The following is an 11,579-nucleotide window of genomic DNA, read 5'->3' as shown; positions in this document are numbered from 1 at the left end:
ACTGCAGAAGGAGACTGTGTAACACACTGGGCATAGCTTGAGCATAGGAGACCTCAAAGCTTGCCCCACAGTGACATACTTCCTCCAACAAGACCCCACCTACTCCAACAAGGCCATACTTCCTAATAGTGCCATTCTCTATGGGCCAAGCATTCAAACACATGAGTATATGGGGACCAAACCTATTCAAACCACCACAATCAATCTTCTTATTGGATGATTTTGACCTAATGTTGGCTTTTAGATAATTCCGCTAGACTCTGCCCAATGGCTACCTGGCAACAGCTTGCATTTCCACCCAATAGGTACAAGCCAGGAGCCAGGCCTATAAGATTGCTTATTAACACACACACACACACACACACACACACACACATACTTTCTCCATCTCCTATTCTTTCTCTTCTTTCACATGTTCCTGGCAGCCTCTTCCTCTTTCTCTCTTCCTCTCTTCTCTCTCTTTCTGTCCTTCTCTGTCCTCCAACTTTGTCTGCCTCTACCCCTTTCACAGGTCCCCTTTTCTTCCCCAAAAAACTTCCTTTTTTTATACTAGGCCTGTCGTATGACTGTTCAGGGGATGCCTTGGTGTGGGCATTATGCCGCCATTTTACAAAACAACTCTTGGCATGCTTTCTCGGGTATCTTCTCCTTCTCTGTGAAATCTAACAATAGTTACTGTAGCCTAGGAGAAAGAATTGTGCTGAGGCATGAAGTTCACTGAGGTTCTAATCCTAACACAGGCCTGTGATTGAGTTTCACTCCATTGGTTGGATTTTTATCTCACCATTTGATGCATTTGTTGATTGGCAACTCGCCATCTTACACTGGCCAGTGAAGATTGTCTCGAGCTCTTAAGCCAAATTTTTGTCCTTTTCCATGGTGTACATTTTGTAGTGGATAATGATGTCAGGGAAATCATTAGCCTTGGTAATGCCTATGACAACCTGCCAAGGGCTCTTTAGATGGTTTTCTTGCCTGTTCTCTTCCTTGAATAAGGGCAAGCCTGCCCTGACTATTTTCTTAGCTACATTATCAGTAGGGATTATAGTAGCATTAGCAGGCTCACTTTTTATATGTTGTAGATGCTAACTCACTTACATATCCTGCTCTTAGGATGTACACTGTTAGAGGTCTAAGCCAGCATAAAGAGACACAAGGCAGAAAGAGACCAGAGTCTGACCCTCAACAGATGGGGCTGTGTTTATCAACATACACAGAAAGGGGCAGCCTTTCTCCCTCAGGAAATTGAGGGGTCTGCCAAGAAAAAAAAAAGCTGGCTGTAAGATTTTGGAGGGGTGCTGTGAGGAGCTTGTAAATGAAAAGATTGTTGCTACCACAGCTCACATTTCTCTCTGACAGTCTGAAATTGTTTGCCCAAGGTGACACAGATTATCCTGGGAGACAGGCTGTCCAAAGACATTCCTGTTTGTGCTAACCTGAGCAAGCTCAACTGTAATCTCATAGAACTCACATTTTACAAGGAGACACTAGATTATACAGTCATCACACGGCTTCCTCATTGTCTTAGTCAGGGTATTCTATTGCTGTGAACAGACACCGTGACCACGGCAACTCTTATAAAGGAAAACATTTCATTGGGGCTGGCTTACAGTTTCAGAGGTTTAGTGCATCATCATCATGGTGGGAAGCATGGTGGCATGCAGGCAGACATGCTGGAGAAGGACCTGAGACTTCTGCATCTTGATCTGAAGGCAGCAGAAAGGGGACTGACACACTGGCCCGACTTGAGCATAGAAGACCTCAAAGTCTCCCCGACCCCAAACCCAGTGACACACTTCCTCCAACAAGGCCACACTCCCTAATAGTGCCACTCCATAGACCAAGCCTTCAAATACATGAGTCCATGGGGACCGTACCTACCACACTTGTGTTCTGAATCTTTGCCATTGGTTACATTTCATTGGTTAAGATTTATTGTGAAACCTTAGATCAAGCCTCCTCTGAGACACTCTGACTGTGGCTCTTTCTTCAGCACCCTCTTTGGTAGCTCATGGTCGGTGCTTCCAAACCCCTAATAGCAGTTGGGGTGAACTCTGATGGAAGGAATGAGGAACTGCAGTTAGACATAGTCCCTGGTAGGCAGACATATAAAGGAGAGAGGTCATGACTAGGTAATAAAAATTGTGAACTTCCAAGATGGTTGGCTTCTTCCTCACAGTGTCAACCCAAGATCAAAGCTAGCAGCTTAAAACAAAGGCCTTGCAGGCTTCTCCTGCCAGTCATGCCTCTACTGAGAGGCTGGCTTACCAAGGTCAAGATGAGATCAGGACAAATTGACACAGCAATCGTGGATCAACCACCCACCCTGCCCTCTTTCAAACTGACCAACTCTAAATTAGGGGAGGAAAATCCTTCAAAGACTTAAAGACTCCCAGCCCTCAATGAAAGCTGGGGTTCAGCATCCTGACTCCCTTTGCTGTTCTGTGGAAGGTCTTTATCTCTGTGTGCCTGCTGGCTATGTGCATGCTTCTGTAAGAGTCTGAAAATCACTGAAGGAAGACCCCAGACTCAGGTAGTATGCGAAGACAAGAAGCGTTTATTCTGCAGAAACAATCAGCACTGGGGGTGAGGTGGGGAGGGAGCCATTTTTCAAAGAGGCATTACTAGACAAAGTTGTGCAGGCCTTCTTAAAGGAAATCAGGGGAACTCTCTAGAAGGATTAGGTAATCTTGTTTCATTGGTGGGTGCCAGGGGTCACAGGGGGTCAGTGGTCTGCATTCCTGTCATGAATGTTTAACCGTAGGATGAGATAGGGCTGCCCAGCACAGGTGACCATCCTGAGATATTTCCCCATTTCTGTGGTTATCCCCAGGCTGTTCTCTGGGAGGGGGTTTTATGACTTTGTTTCTGAATTTTATGGTCTGTTCCTGGAGCTAATGCCTTATTGCCTTCTTCTCAAAATCAGGCCTGGTCCTTAAATGGAGACAAATGGGGTTTATGCCGACTTTCATTTCCCCACCCCTAAGAAAAGCCTCTTAAAAACAAAAACAAAAAAACCCCCAAAAAACAAAACAAACAAACAAACAAAAAAAGATGAAAGAAACAACAGGAGGAGGTGTGCTTACTCCTAAAGTATAGAGATGATTTTTATCGCAGCTATGGGGCAGAGAGTAGGTAGAGGGAAGAGTCCAGGCTGTACATGGCTGACACCTAGGCTTCTTTGAGACCCGAGAAAAACAAAAACTAGTGCTGTTTGGGGAAGTGTAGGAGGGGTAGTCTCCTTGGAAGAAGTATGTCACAGGGCTGGGCTTTGAGAATTTCTATGCCTTAGGGCACTGCCAATCCCACCTCCCAACACACCGTCTCTCTCTCTCTACTTTCTCCTTGTGTTTCCAGAAGCAAGGCCTTGGCTTCCTGCTCCAGCGACCATGTCTGCTACTTGGGACTTCACTTCTGAATTATGGTAGACCCTTGTCCCTCTGGAATGCATGGTAAGCCTAAATAAATTCCTTCTATAAGTTGCCTTGGTCACGGTGCTTTATGACAGCACAGAAAAGTAACCAGCACACTCTCACGGCTCCATATCATATGGCAGAACATCACCCATGTTCACAATAGCCAGGAAATGCAGTCAGCCTGGATGTCCACCCGCCGATGGATTATGAAAATGTCGTGCACACACACACAATTGAATTCTTTTTAGTTATAAAGAAAAACAAAATTAAGACACTTGTAGGGTAAGGATGTCGGGTGGTGGTGGCACATGCCTTTAATTACTGCTTTTGGGAGGCAGGTAGATCTCCCAGTCTGAGGCCAGCCTGGTCTACACAGTAAGTTCCAGGACAGCCAGTGCTACACAGAGCAACTTAGTCTCAAACAACAACAACAACACAGCAACAACAGCAAAAAAAAAAAAAAAAAAAAAAAAAGACATTTGTAAGAAAATGAGTGAAACTAGAACAAAACATGGGGGCACAGAAAGATCATCTCATTGTGTTTTCTCTCCCGTGCAGACCTGAGCTTTGAACTTTTAGATTTGTGTGCCTGACTTCAAGTGTCTGTGGAGGTCAGAAAGCCAGAAATGGCACAGGAGACGGAGAGGAGAGGGAAACTAGCCTCAGTGGGAGGAAGATAGTAAAGCACATGTGATATTAAAGTAGTGGGAGGGACACGGAGGGTTAAAGGTTTAAATGGGGATGGGGCAGTCAAGGAGAGGAATGGGTGTGGTGCACAGTAACCAAACCAGGTATGTACGGATCTCACTACTTTGTAATCTAATTCTTTAAAGAAAGGCACTGAAATGGAGTCACTCCACATGGGGACACTGTCACTCCAAGGAGACATGGGCTATTATTAAACAAGAATCTCAGGGCAAAGGATGTGGCATTTCCCAATGGGTTCTGGTCAAGGAGGCCCTAGAAGCTGCCAAAATAACGCAGACCGTCGCCAGTTCTATTGGTTTCTCACTCTGACTAAATGGTAGACGCTGATGCTGAAACCCCACATATTTTGGTTGCAGAACAGACGAGTCACGTGGAACTGACTAGGACTTGCTCCCTGCTGGCTGCCTTTCAAGGAAGGTGTTAGACTGCAGGAGGAAAGGATATTGGTGGTTTTTACCTGTTGCTGGGCCCTGCAGTACTGACAGGCAAGCTGTGCCCACTGATGTGGTAGTGATGTGAATGCTATGGAGTAACTGTTGAGATAGAATCACAGCTCGGGTCCGAACAGACCACACCAGGCCAATGCAGTTCCACGTGGGAGGGCCTTATTGGGGACGACAGAGACAAGGGTTTGGGGGAAGAGAGAGGAAGAAGAAACGGGAAGGGGGCAGTGAGGGTCTGCCTTTTATTTAGACTGTGAACCGCTCAAAGGTAAAGGCGGGAGGTAAACCCAAACTGGGAACACATGGCCGTTGCCACAGCAACAGATGCCTGGGTCCCTTGTTGCCTATGGGTAACATCACCGCTGGGTTCGGAGCAAAGGTCCCTGATATCAACAGTAATCAGCCACTTTCTTATTGAACTTGAGGCCTGCTCCATAGAGGGAATTCATGCCTGATACTGTAATCCTGGTTAAAGCTAAGGAGCCTGTGGGCCCTTAGCAAACAAAAACCTATGCTTTTTGCTAAATGAAAATGTTGTCAAACTGCTTTCTAATACATAGATTAGTGGTGTTCCCAAATCCAGTCAGAGGGGCTTTTCTTTGTAGTGGACCATAGTTAACATACAGACTCACTACAGAGTGTAAGCAGTTGTTGAATATTGTGCCTTAAACAGGGCATCTGTATCAACCACTGATCTCCCCTCCACCCCAAGGCTCAGAGGCTGGCAAAGAAGAGAGAGCTGGAAAGAAGGTAAGAGCTGTAGGGGTGCCGTGAAATGTTGCCTCTGGACAAGACATGGTGGATGGACTCACAGCAGTTGTGCTTATGTGCACAAGATCTGCACAAGATCGGGCCAGCCAACATCCCAGCAAAGATACTGGGAAGGGATGAATGTGGAGGCCTCTGGTAGGTTGCCCGGGCTCCAGTAGGCTGTCTCTCACCTATGTGCACGTAGGATGAACTAACTGGACTCAGTGAATTATTAAAATTGTTTAAAAAGGACCTGAAGATGAGATGAGAACTTGTTTGGAAGGGGTCCAGGGAAGTGTGTGTGTATGTATGTGTGTGTGTGTGTGTGTGTGTGTGTGTGTTGGATTTCATCAAGATACATTGTATACAAGCATCCAATTGTCATATATATATATATATATATATATATATATATATATATATATATATATATATATATATATAGAGAGAGAGAGAGAGAGAGAGAGAGAGAGAGTCTTGAGATGGCTGTTAATAAGTTTGTATGGAGAAAAGGCTAAATAAATAGTTCTTCATCATCAAGGGACTTGTAAGCTAGCATACCAAGCTCTAGTGACACACCTTGGGAGAGGGTGGCAAGATGCACTGTGTCATATAGAACACAATGGCATCATTCAGCTCTGCATATAGTGAATGCTCAGTCAAAGTAGGTGTGGGATTGACTGGAGACCTAAAGCTTCTCTGGCTCTAGGTCTGCCCCAGTTGCACACTCTCCTGTTTTCTACATCTTTCCTTTCTGCCCACCCTGCCCCGGGTTCCGAAGACCCCTTCTGCTCCTGTAGGGACGGTGCTCTTCTGGGCTCCACCAGGAGCCTCATCCTGCCGTGCCAGGTGCGTCCACGTGGCTTCACACTCTTCGTCTCCCCTCCCCCTCCCTGTCCTTATCTTTCCCTTTCGTCTCCATGGAGATTCACCCGCCTCGCCTCGGCTTGCCTGCATCCCAGCCTCTGCCAGGGATTCTGAGCTGGGCTTGGTTCATCCCTCCTCCGAAGCTCTGGTACCCGCAGCCCTGTCTCCTCCCCCTGGGGCGAATCCACCCTCCTTTACAGTCTCTCTTTTTTCTCTGAGTGGCTCATTTATTCTCCAGCGCTGACAGCTAGGCAGAGCCACTGAGGAGCCCATCCCCCTGCTCCACCCTCCACCTGCTCCTCTAGCTGTCCGTCCTACCGGGCAAAGATCTCGGTGGGTTTCCTCTCTGAGCATCGGACCCTCTGCTATTCCAGTCTCTCATGCCAAGGCCCGTCCTGTCAGTCACTGCTTTTTGTCACCGGCTTGGCAAACGGGCAAGTCTTCAGTCCGGGAAGGGGAATTGGGAGTGGGAAGGAACCACCTCGAAGAGTGGAGGGTAGAAGGACCCTGGCAACCCAGGAGGAAGGCAGGGTCTGGATTCTGTTCTAAATCTGTCCCCTCCCCCACTAGGAGAGCAAACGAAGCTTCATGGGAAACAGCAGCAACAGTTGGTGAGCTACGGGGCCTTCTGGGCTGGGATTGGTGCAGTGGGCCGATCAGGTCAGCTGGCAAGGCTGGTCCGGAGCACGGATCTCTGCAGACCAGCAGACTCCTTTGCTGCACGCCCCACAGGGTTCTCCCCAGGGAGGAAGCACAAGATTGGATGGGCCAGGCTGTGCAGGGAGGGACCAGGACAAGCAGGTGGGTGCTACAGATGCTCAGCTCAGAGAGCAAGGGATCCTCTGAGAACCTGGCCATCTGTTCGGCTGCAGAATGGCCGCCCGGGTGCCAGGAAGCTACCGCCCTCTCCTGACTATCCCAGAAGCTGGGGTTGCAGTTTGTTCCTTCTTGAGGAAGCCCCGCCACAAGAAGGGTGGTGGTCTATGGCCACCTTGTAGATGAGGTAGTCACTGCTAATGATTGTCCACAGCCCTAGCCAGAACACTGCTAATCTCTGCGTTGGACCTCACCCATAGTTGCATGGCTGGCAATGTGCAGAACCAGGGTTGCTGAGGGTTGCTCTCTGGGGCATTCCCTCCCCACTGTTCTGCTGCTCTACTTGGGATGGCCAGGACCTGAGGTGCAAGGAAGTGAGGAAATGTGTATAGCATTTGTCTCTCCAGGCAGCCCTAGCAAGCTGAGGTTACATAGAGGGGTCTTCAGCCCTAAGCTGTCAGACCTCCAAACCCTGCACCCAACAGGCATCCAGCTTTCGGATGATGTCCTGCCCTCCAGGTCCCATGCATCATTCCCTAAGCTGGAGCTGGGCCTGGGACACCGTCCCTCCCCAACCCGGGAGCTGCCTACCTGCTCCATCTGTCTGGAAAGGCTTCGAGAGCCCGTCTCACTGGACTGTGGTCACGACTTCTGCATCCGATGCTTCAGCACACATCGCATCCCAGGCTGTGAGCTACCATGCTGTCCCGAATGCCGGAAAATCTGTAAGCAAAAGAAGGGTCTCCGCAGTCTAGGGGAGAGGATGAAGCTCCTACCACAGCGGTCACTGCCCCCTGCACTGCAGGTAAGGGACACAATCTCTGCATGCAGAGATCTCTGATTAGATCCAAGCATAATGGACCCTATTCTATACTGCCCGGAAGGGGCGCAGAGTTCCAGGCTGGATATACTTTCAGCTCCGGGGTCAGTTCCATTTGGGATGCTCAGGGGACCCTTCTCTGTCCTGTCCAGGAGACCTGTGCTGTGAGATCAGAGCGTCTACTGTTGGTACGAATCAATGCCTCTGGAGGCCTCATCCTCAGGATGGGGGCCATAAACCGCTGCCTGAAGCATCCACTGGCCAGGGACACACCTGTCTGCTTGCTTGCTGTCCTGGGAGAGCAGCAATCCGGAAAGTCCTTCCTCTTGGACCACTTGCTCAGAGGCTTACCAGGCCTGGTGAGGGCAGGGCTGGCAGGCGATTGCAAAATGAGGGCCCTAGGTTGGCTCTGGGAGGGGAGTAGAGTCTCTGAGGATGTAGGATGGACCGTCCTGATACCTTCTTCACCTTTAGGAATCTAGTGACAGCGGCAGGCCCAGAGCAGAGGGGTCTCTGTCTGGGATCAGATGGGGCACTAATGGCCTCACGAGGGGCATCTGGATGTGGAGTCACCCCTTCCTGCTGGGAAAAGAAGGAAAGAAGGTGAGGAAGAAAAGTAGACATGGGTCAAGGAGGGGAAGTGGAGAACACAGGGAGGAGGGGTCTCGGGGAGAGGGAGGAAAGAGGACAGGCAGGAAGGAGAGAGGAATGAGAAGGACATCTCTGGGGTGAGGACAAAGAAAGGGGTTAGGCAGAGCAAGACAGGCCTAACCCTTTGGTTTGCATCCTTGATAGGTGGCTGTGTTCTTAGTGGACACAGGAGATGTCATGAGCCCAGAACTGAGCAGGGAGACAAGGGTCAAGCTCTGTGCTCTCACCATGATGCTCAGTTCCTACCAGGTGAGAGAGGTGCTCAGGTGGGTGGCCAGCCCTGCACACCATCCTCGGTGTCCTCAGAACCGAGAGAGTTACAGGCTTGGGTATCAGGGTCTGCAAGGTTCTAGAAGGTGCTTCTGGAAGGAGGAAGATGTTCCTGGTGAAGCTGGGCAGATGGGTTGTTCTAAAGATGCCATAATAAGACTGGGGGAAAACTGGAGACTCATGGGATCACACAACTCTGTGCTTCTGAAGATGGTTTTCACTTAGGCGAAGAGGCCCTCATGCTGGACTGGGCTTATGTTCTTGGATGCAGCCTGCTCGGGAGCCCTTCACTGCAAATCTTCTTGCATCTTATGGTTTTCTTTCCAGATCCTGAACACCTCCCAAGAGCTGAAGGACACAGATCTGGGCTATCTAGAGGTAAGGTATAGCCTCTGATATTAAAGCTGTGACCACAAGGTCGGGAGGGCTGGAACAAAAGGAAATCATGGCTTCCCTTTCAGGCGTAGGATTTATGACACTTGAATTGACTTAGTGGGCTTCAGGTCAGAGGGTTGAACATTAGGCACCTGGTTTGGAGCAAGGGCAGAAAATCTCCAATCTGGAAGCTGGAATCTTGGCTCCTAGAGTGATCCAGGGTGGCTAGAAAGAAGGCTTAGGAGACAGACTCTAGCCCGGGAGTACCCCATCCCTAAATTTCTCTATATCCATTCCCAGATGTTCGTTCAAGTGGCTGAGGTGATGGGCAAACATTATGGGATGGTACCAATCCAGGTAAGACATCTATTTCTAGCCTCATCAATCCCGACACGCCAATCCCGGCTGCCGGTGTCAGGGCCCTTTCTCTTCCAGCATCTGGATCTCTTAGTCCGTGACTCTTCCCATCATAATAAGTCAGGGCAAGGGCACGTGGGTGACATACTCCAGGTAAGCAGTACAGAGGGCAGGTGGCAAATGAGGGAGGCTGGGTGGGGTCCCAGGAGTGTGCTTACAGAAGGAAGCTGCTTCTTTGGCTCAGAGACCTATGTATCCATCTCTTAGAAGCTGTCCGGAAAATACCCCAAGGTCCAAGAGCTGCTCCTAGGGAAACGGGCCCGCTGTTACCTCCTTCCTGCTCCTGAGAGGCAGTGGATAAACAAAGGCCAAGCAAGCCCAGGAGGCAGTAAGTGTTTCAGGGGTGGAGACGTCCTTGGCATGGCTTCCTAGCTTTGACTCCATATCCCTGAGGCCCAAGGCTCCTCAGTCCAAGGAATCTCTTTCTCAGCCACAGAAGATGACTTCTCCCACCATTTCCGGGCTTACATCTCAGATGTGCTGAGCACAGCCCCTCAGCATGCCAAGAGCCGCTGCCAAGAGTACTGGAGTGAGGGGCGCACCATAGCCAGGGGGGACAGACGCCTACTCACAGGGCAGCAGCTAGCACAGGAGATCAAGGTGTGAAAAGTTTCTGGGGAGCACGGCCTCTTCGGGTGCCTACCCTCTCTGACCTGGCTGTGTTGTCTCTGCAGAACCTCTCTGGCTGGATGGGGAAGACTGGGCCCAGTTTCAGCTCTCCAGATGAGGTAATGAGCTCCTCTCCTCCAGAAGGATAGGGACAGGGAGGGTGACCTGAGGTGAGGGTCTGTATGCCCTGGGAATGAAGAGCCTGGAGTATCCCTGGCTGAGGAGGAAAGAGGCAGGCAGCTTGGGTTTTCCTGTGGACAGATGGCTGCTCAGCTTCATGACCTGAGGAAAGTGGAAGCTGCCAAGAAGGAGTTTGAGGAGTATGTGAGACAGCAGGTGAGCTTCAGGGTGTGCAGGAGAGGGTGTGCAGGAGAGGATGCCTAAGGACCCAACTGGATCACCCACTTTCCTTCCCACTGCTGCAGGACATAGCCACCAAGCGCATCTTCTCTGCGCTACGGGTCCTGCCTGACACCATGAGGAACCTCCTCTCCACCCAGAAGGACGCCATCTTGGCCCGCCATGGCGTGGCCCTGTTGTGCAAAGAGAGAGAGCAGACCTTGGAGGCCCTGGAAGCCGAGCTGCAGGCAGAAGCCAAGGCCTTCATGGACTCCTACACAATGCGCTTCTGTGGCCACCTGGCCGCAGTAGGGGGCGCTGTAGGCGCTGGGCTCATGGGCCTGGCAGGGGGCGTGGTGGGCGCAGGTATGGCGGCAGCAGCATTGGCTGCGGAAGCTGGAATGGTGGCAGCTGGGGCCGCGGTGGGTGCCACTGGGGCTGCTGTAGTTGGGGGTGGTGTGGGTGCTGGGCTGGCCGCTACTGTGGGCTGCATGGAGAAAGAGGAAGATGAGAGAGTTCAAGGAGGCGACCGGGAGCCCCTACTCCAGGAAGAATAACAGCTAGGAGATGTCTAAGCATGAAATACATGAAAGGTAGGAGGAAGGGTGTGGACATGCCAGGGATTCAGAGGGGACCACGTGTATACTGGTTGAATGCCCCATGTCAAAACACTGGCTGAACTGGGGATTTAAGGTGGGTCCCGAAACCTGAGGAGGCTTTCTGGCCATGAGGCTGTGTTTGGAGCTCAGTGGATAGGGTGTAAGACCTGTTTCTGACTATGGCTAATCGCTATTCACTGGAACTTAGGATCTCCCACCACATAAGGCTCCACCTCCCCTACCCAGCTCCAGTTTCTTTCCCTGAAGGGCCCTGGCCTGGAAGTTTGCTCCTGGATCCAGAATCGCATCTGTTTTACAGTTGGGATAGGTCCGAGAATAACTGACTTTGGAGCTGGGGGCCCCTAGCAGGGATGAAAAAGGAGGGATCACAGGGCAGGGATGGGAACCATAGGGCTATAATTCAAGTGGTGATTTGTTTCCCAAACTGCTCCAGAAGGCCAGACTTGGCTGGCCTCCCTTGCTGTTTAGTTGGGTGTCC

The 11,579-nt window shown here is 50.5% G+C and overlaps 1 protein-coding gene across 3 annotated transcripts; it reads left to right on the top strand.

Annotated features, from left to right (window-relative positions):
* Nucleotides 1-6,564: 6,564 nt before the first annotated feature.
* Nucleotides 6,565-11,038, top strand: RNF112 (ring finger protein 112; the record flags this gene model as incomplete). 3 transcript variants are annotated; one of them, XM_080923854.1, is made up of 15 exons in its annotated part: nt 6,565-6,618; nt 6,755-6,795; nt 6,917-6,985; nt 7,520-7,805; nt 7,973-8,179; nt 8,295-8,423; nt 8,616-8,720; nt 9,069-9,119; nt 9,417-9,473; nt 9,552-9,626; nt 9,741-9,861; nt 9,964-10,133; nt 10,208-10,261; nt 10,404-10,478; nt 10,568-11,038. In XM_080923854.1, 15 exons carry the CDS (start codon nt 6,565-6,567, stop codon nt 11,036-11,038), a joined length of 1,965 nt encoding a protein of 654 aa, XP_080779980.1. The 3 variants fall into 3 exon arrangements, with proteins under 3 accessions (XP_080779980.1, XP_080779981.1, XP_080779979.1); XM_080923855.1 differs by lacking the exon at nt 6,917-6,985; XM_080923853.1 differs by having other exon boundaries at nt 9,417-9,626.
* Nucleotides 11,039-11,579: the final 541 nt, after the last annotated feature.

This window comes from Micromys minutus (genome assembly GCF_963924665.1).
Source record: "Micromys minutus genome assembly, chromosome: 10".
NCBI lineage: Eukaryota > Metazoa > Chordata > Mammalia > Rodentia > Muridae > Micromys > Micromys minutus.
Note: the sequence above shows the minus strand (reverse complement) of the source record. Positions and strands in the feature narration are given on the sequence as shown.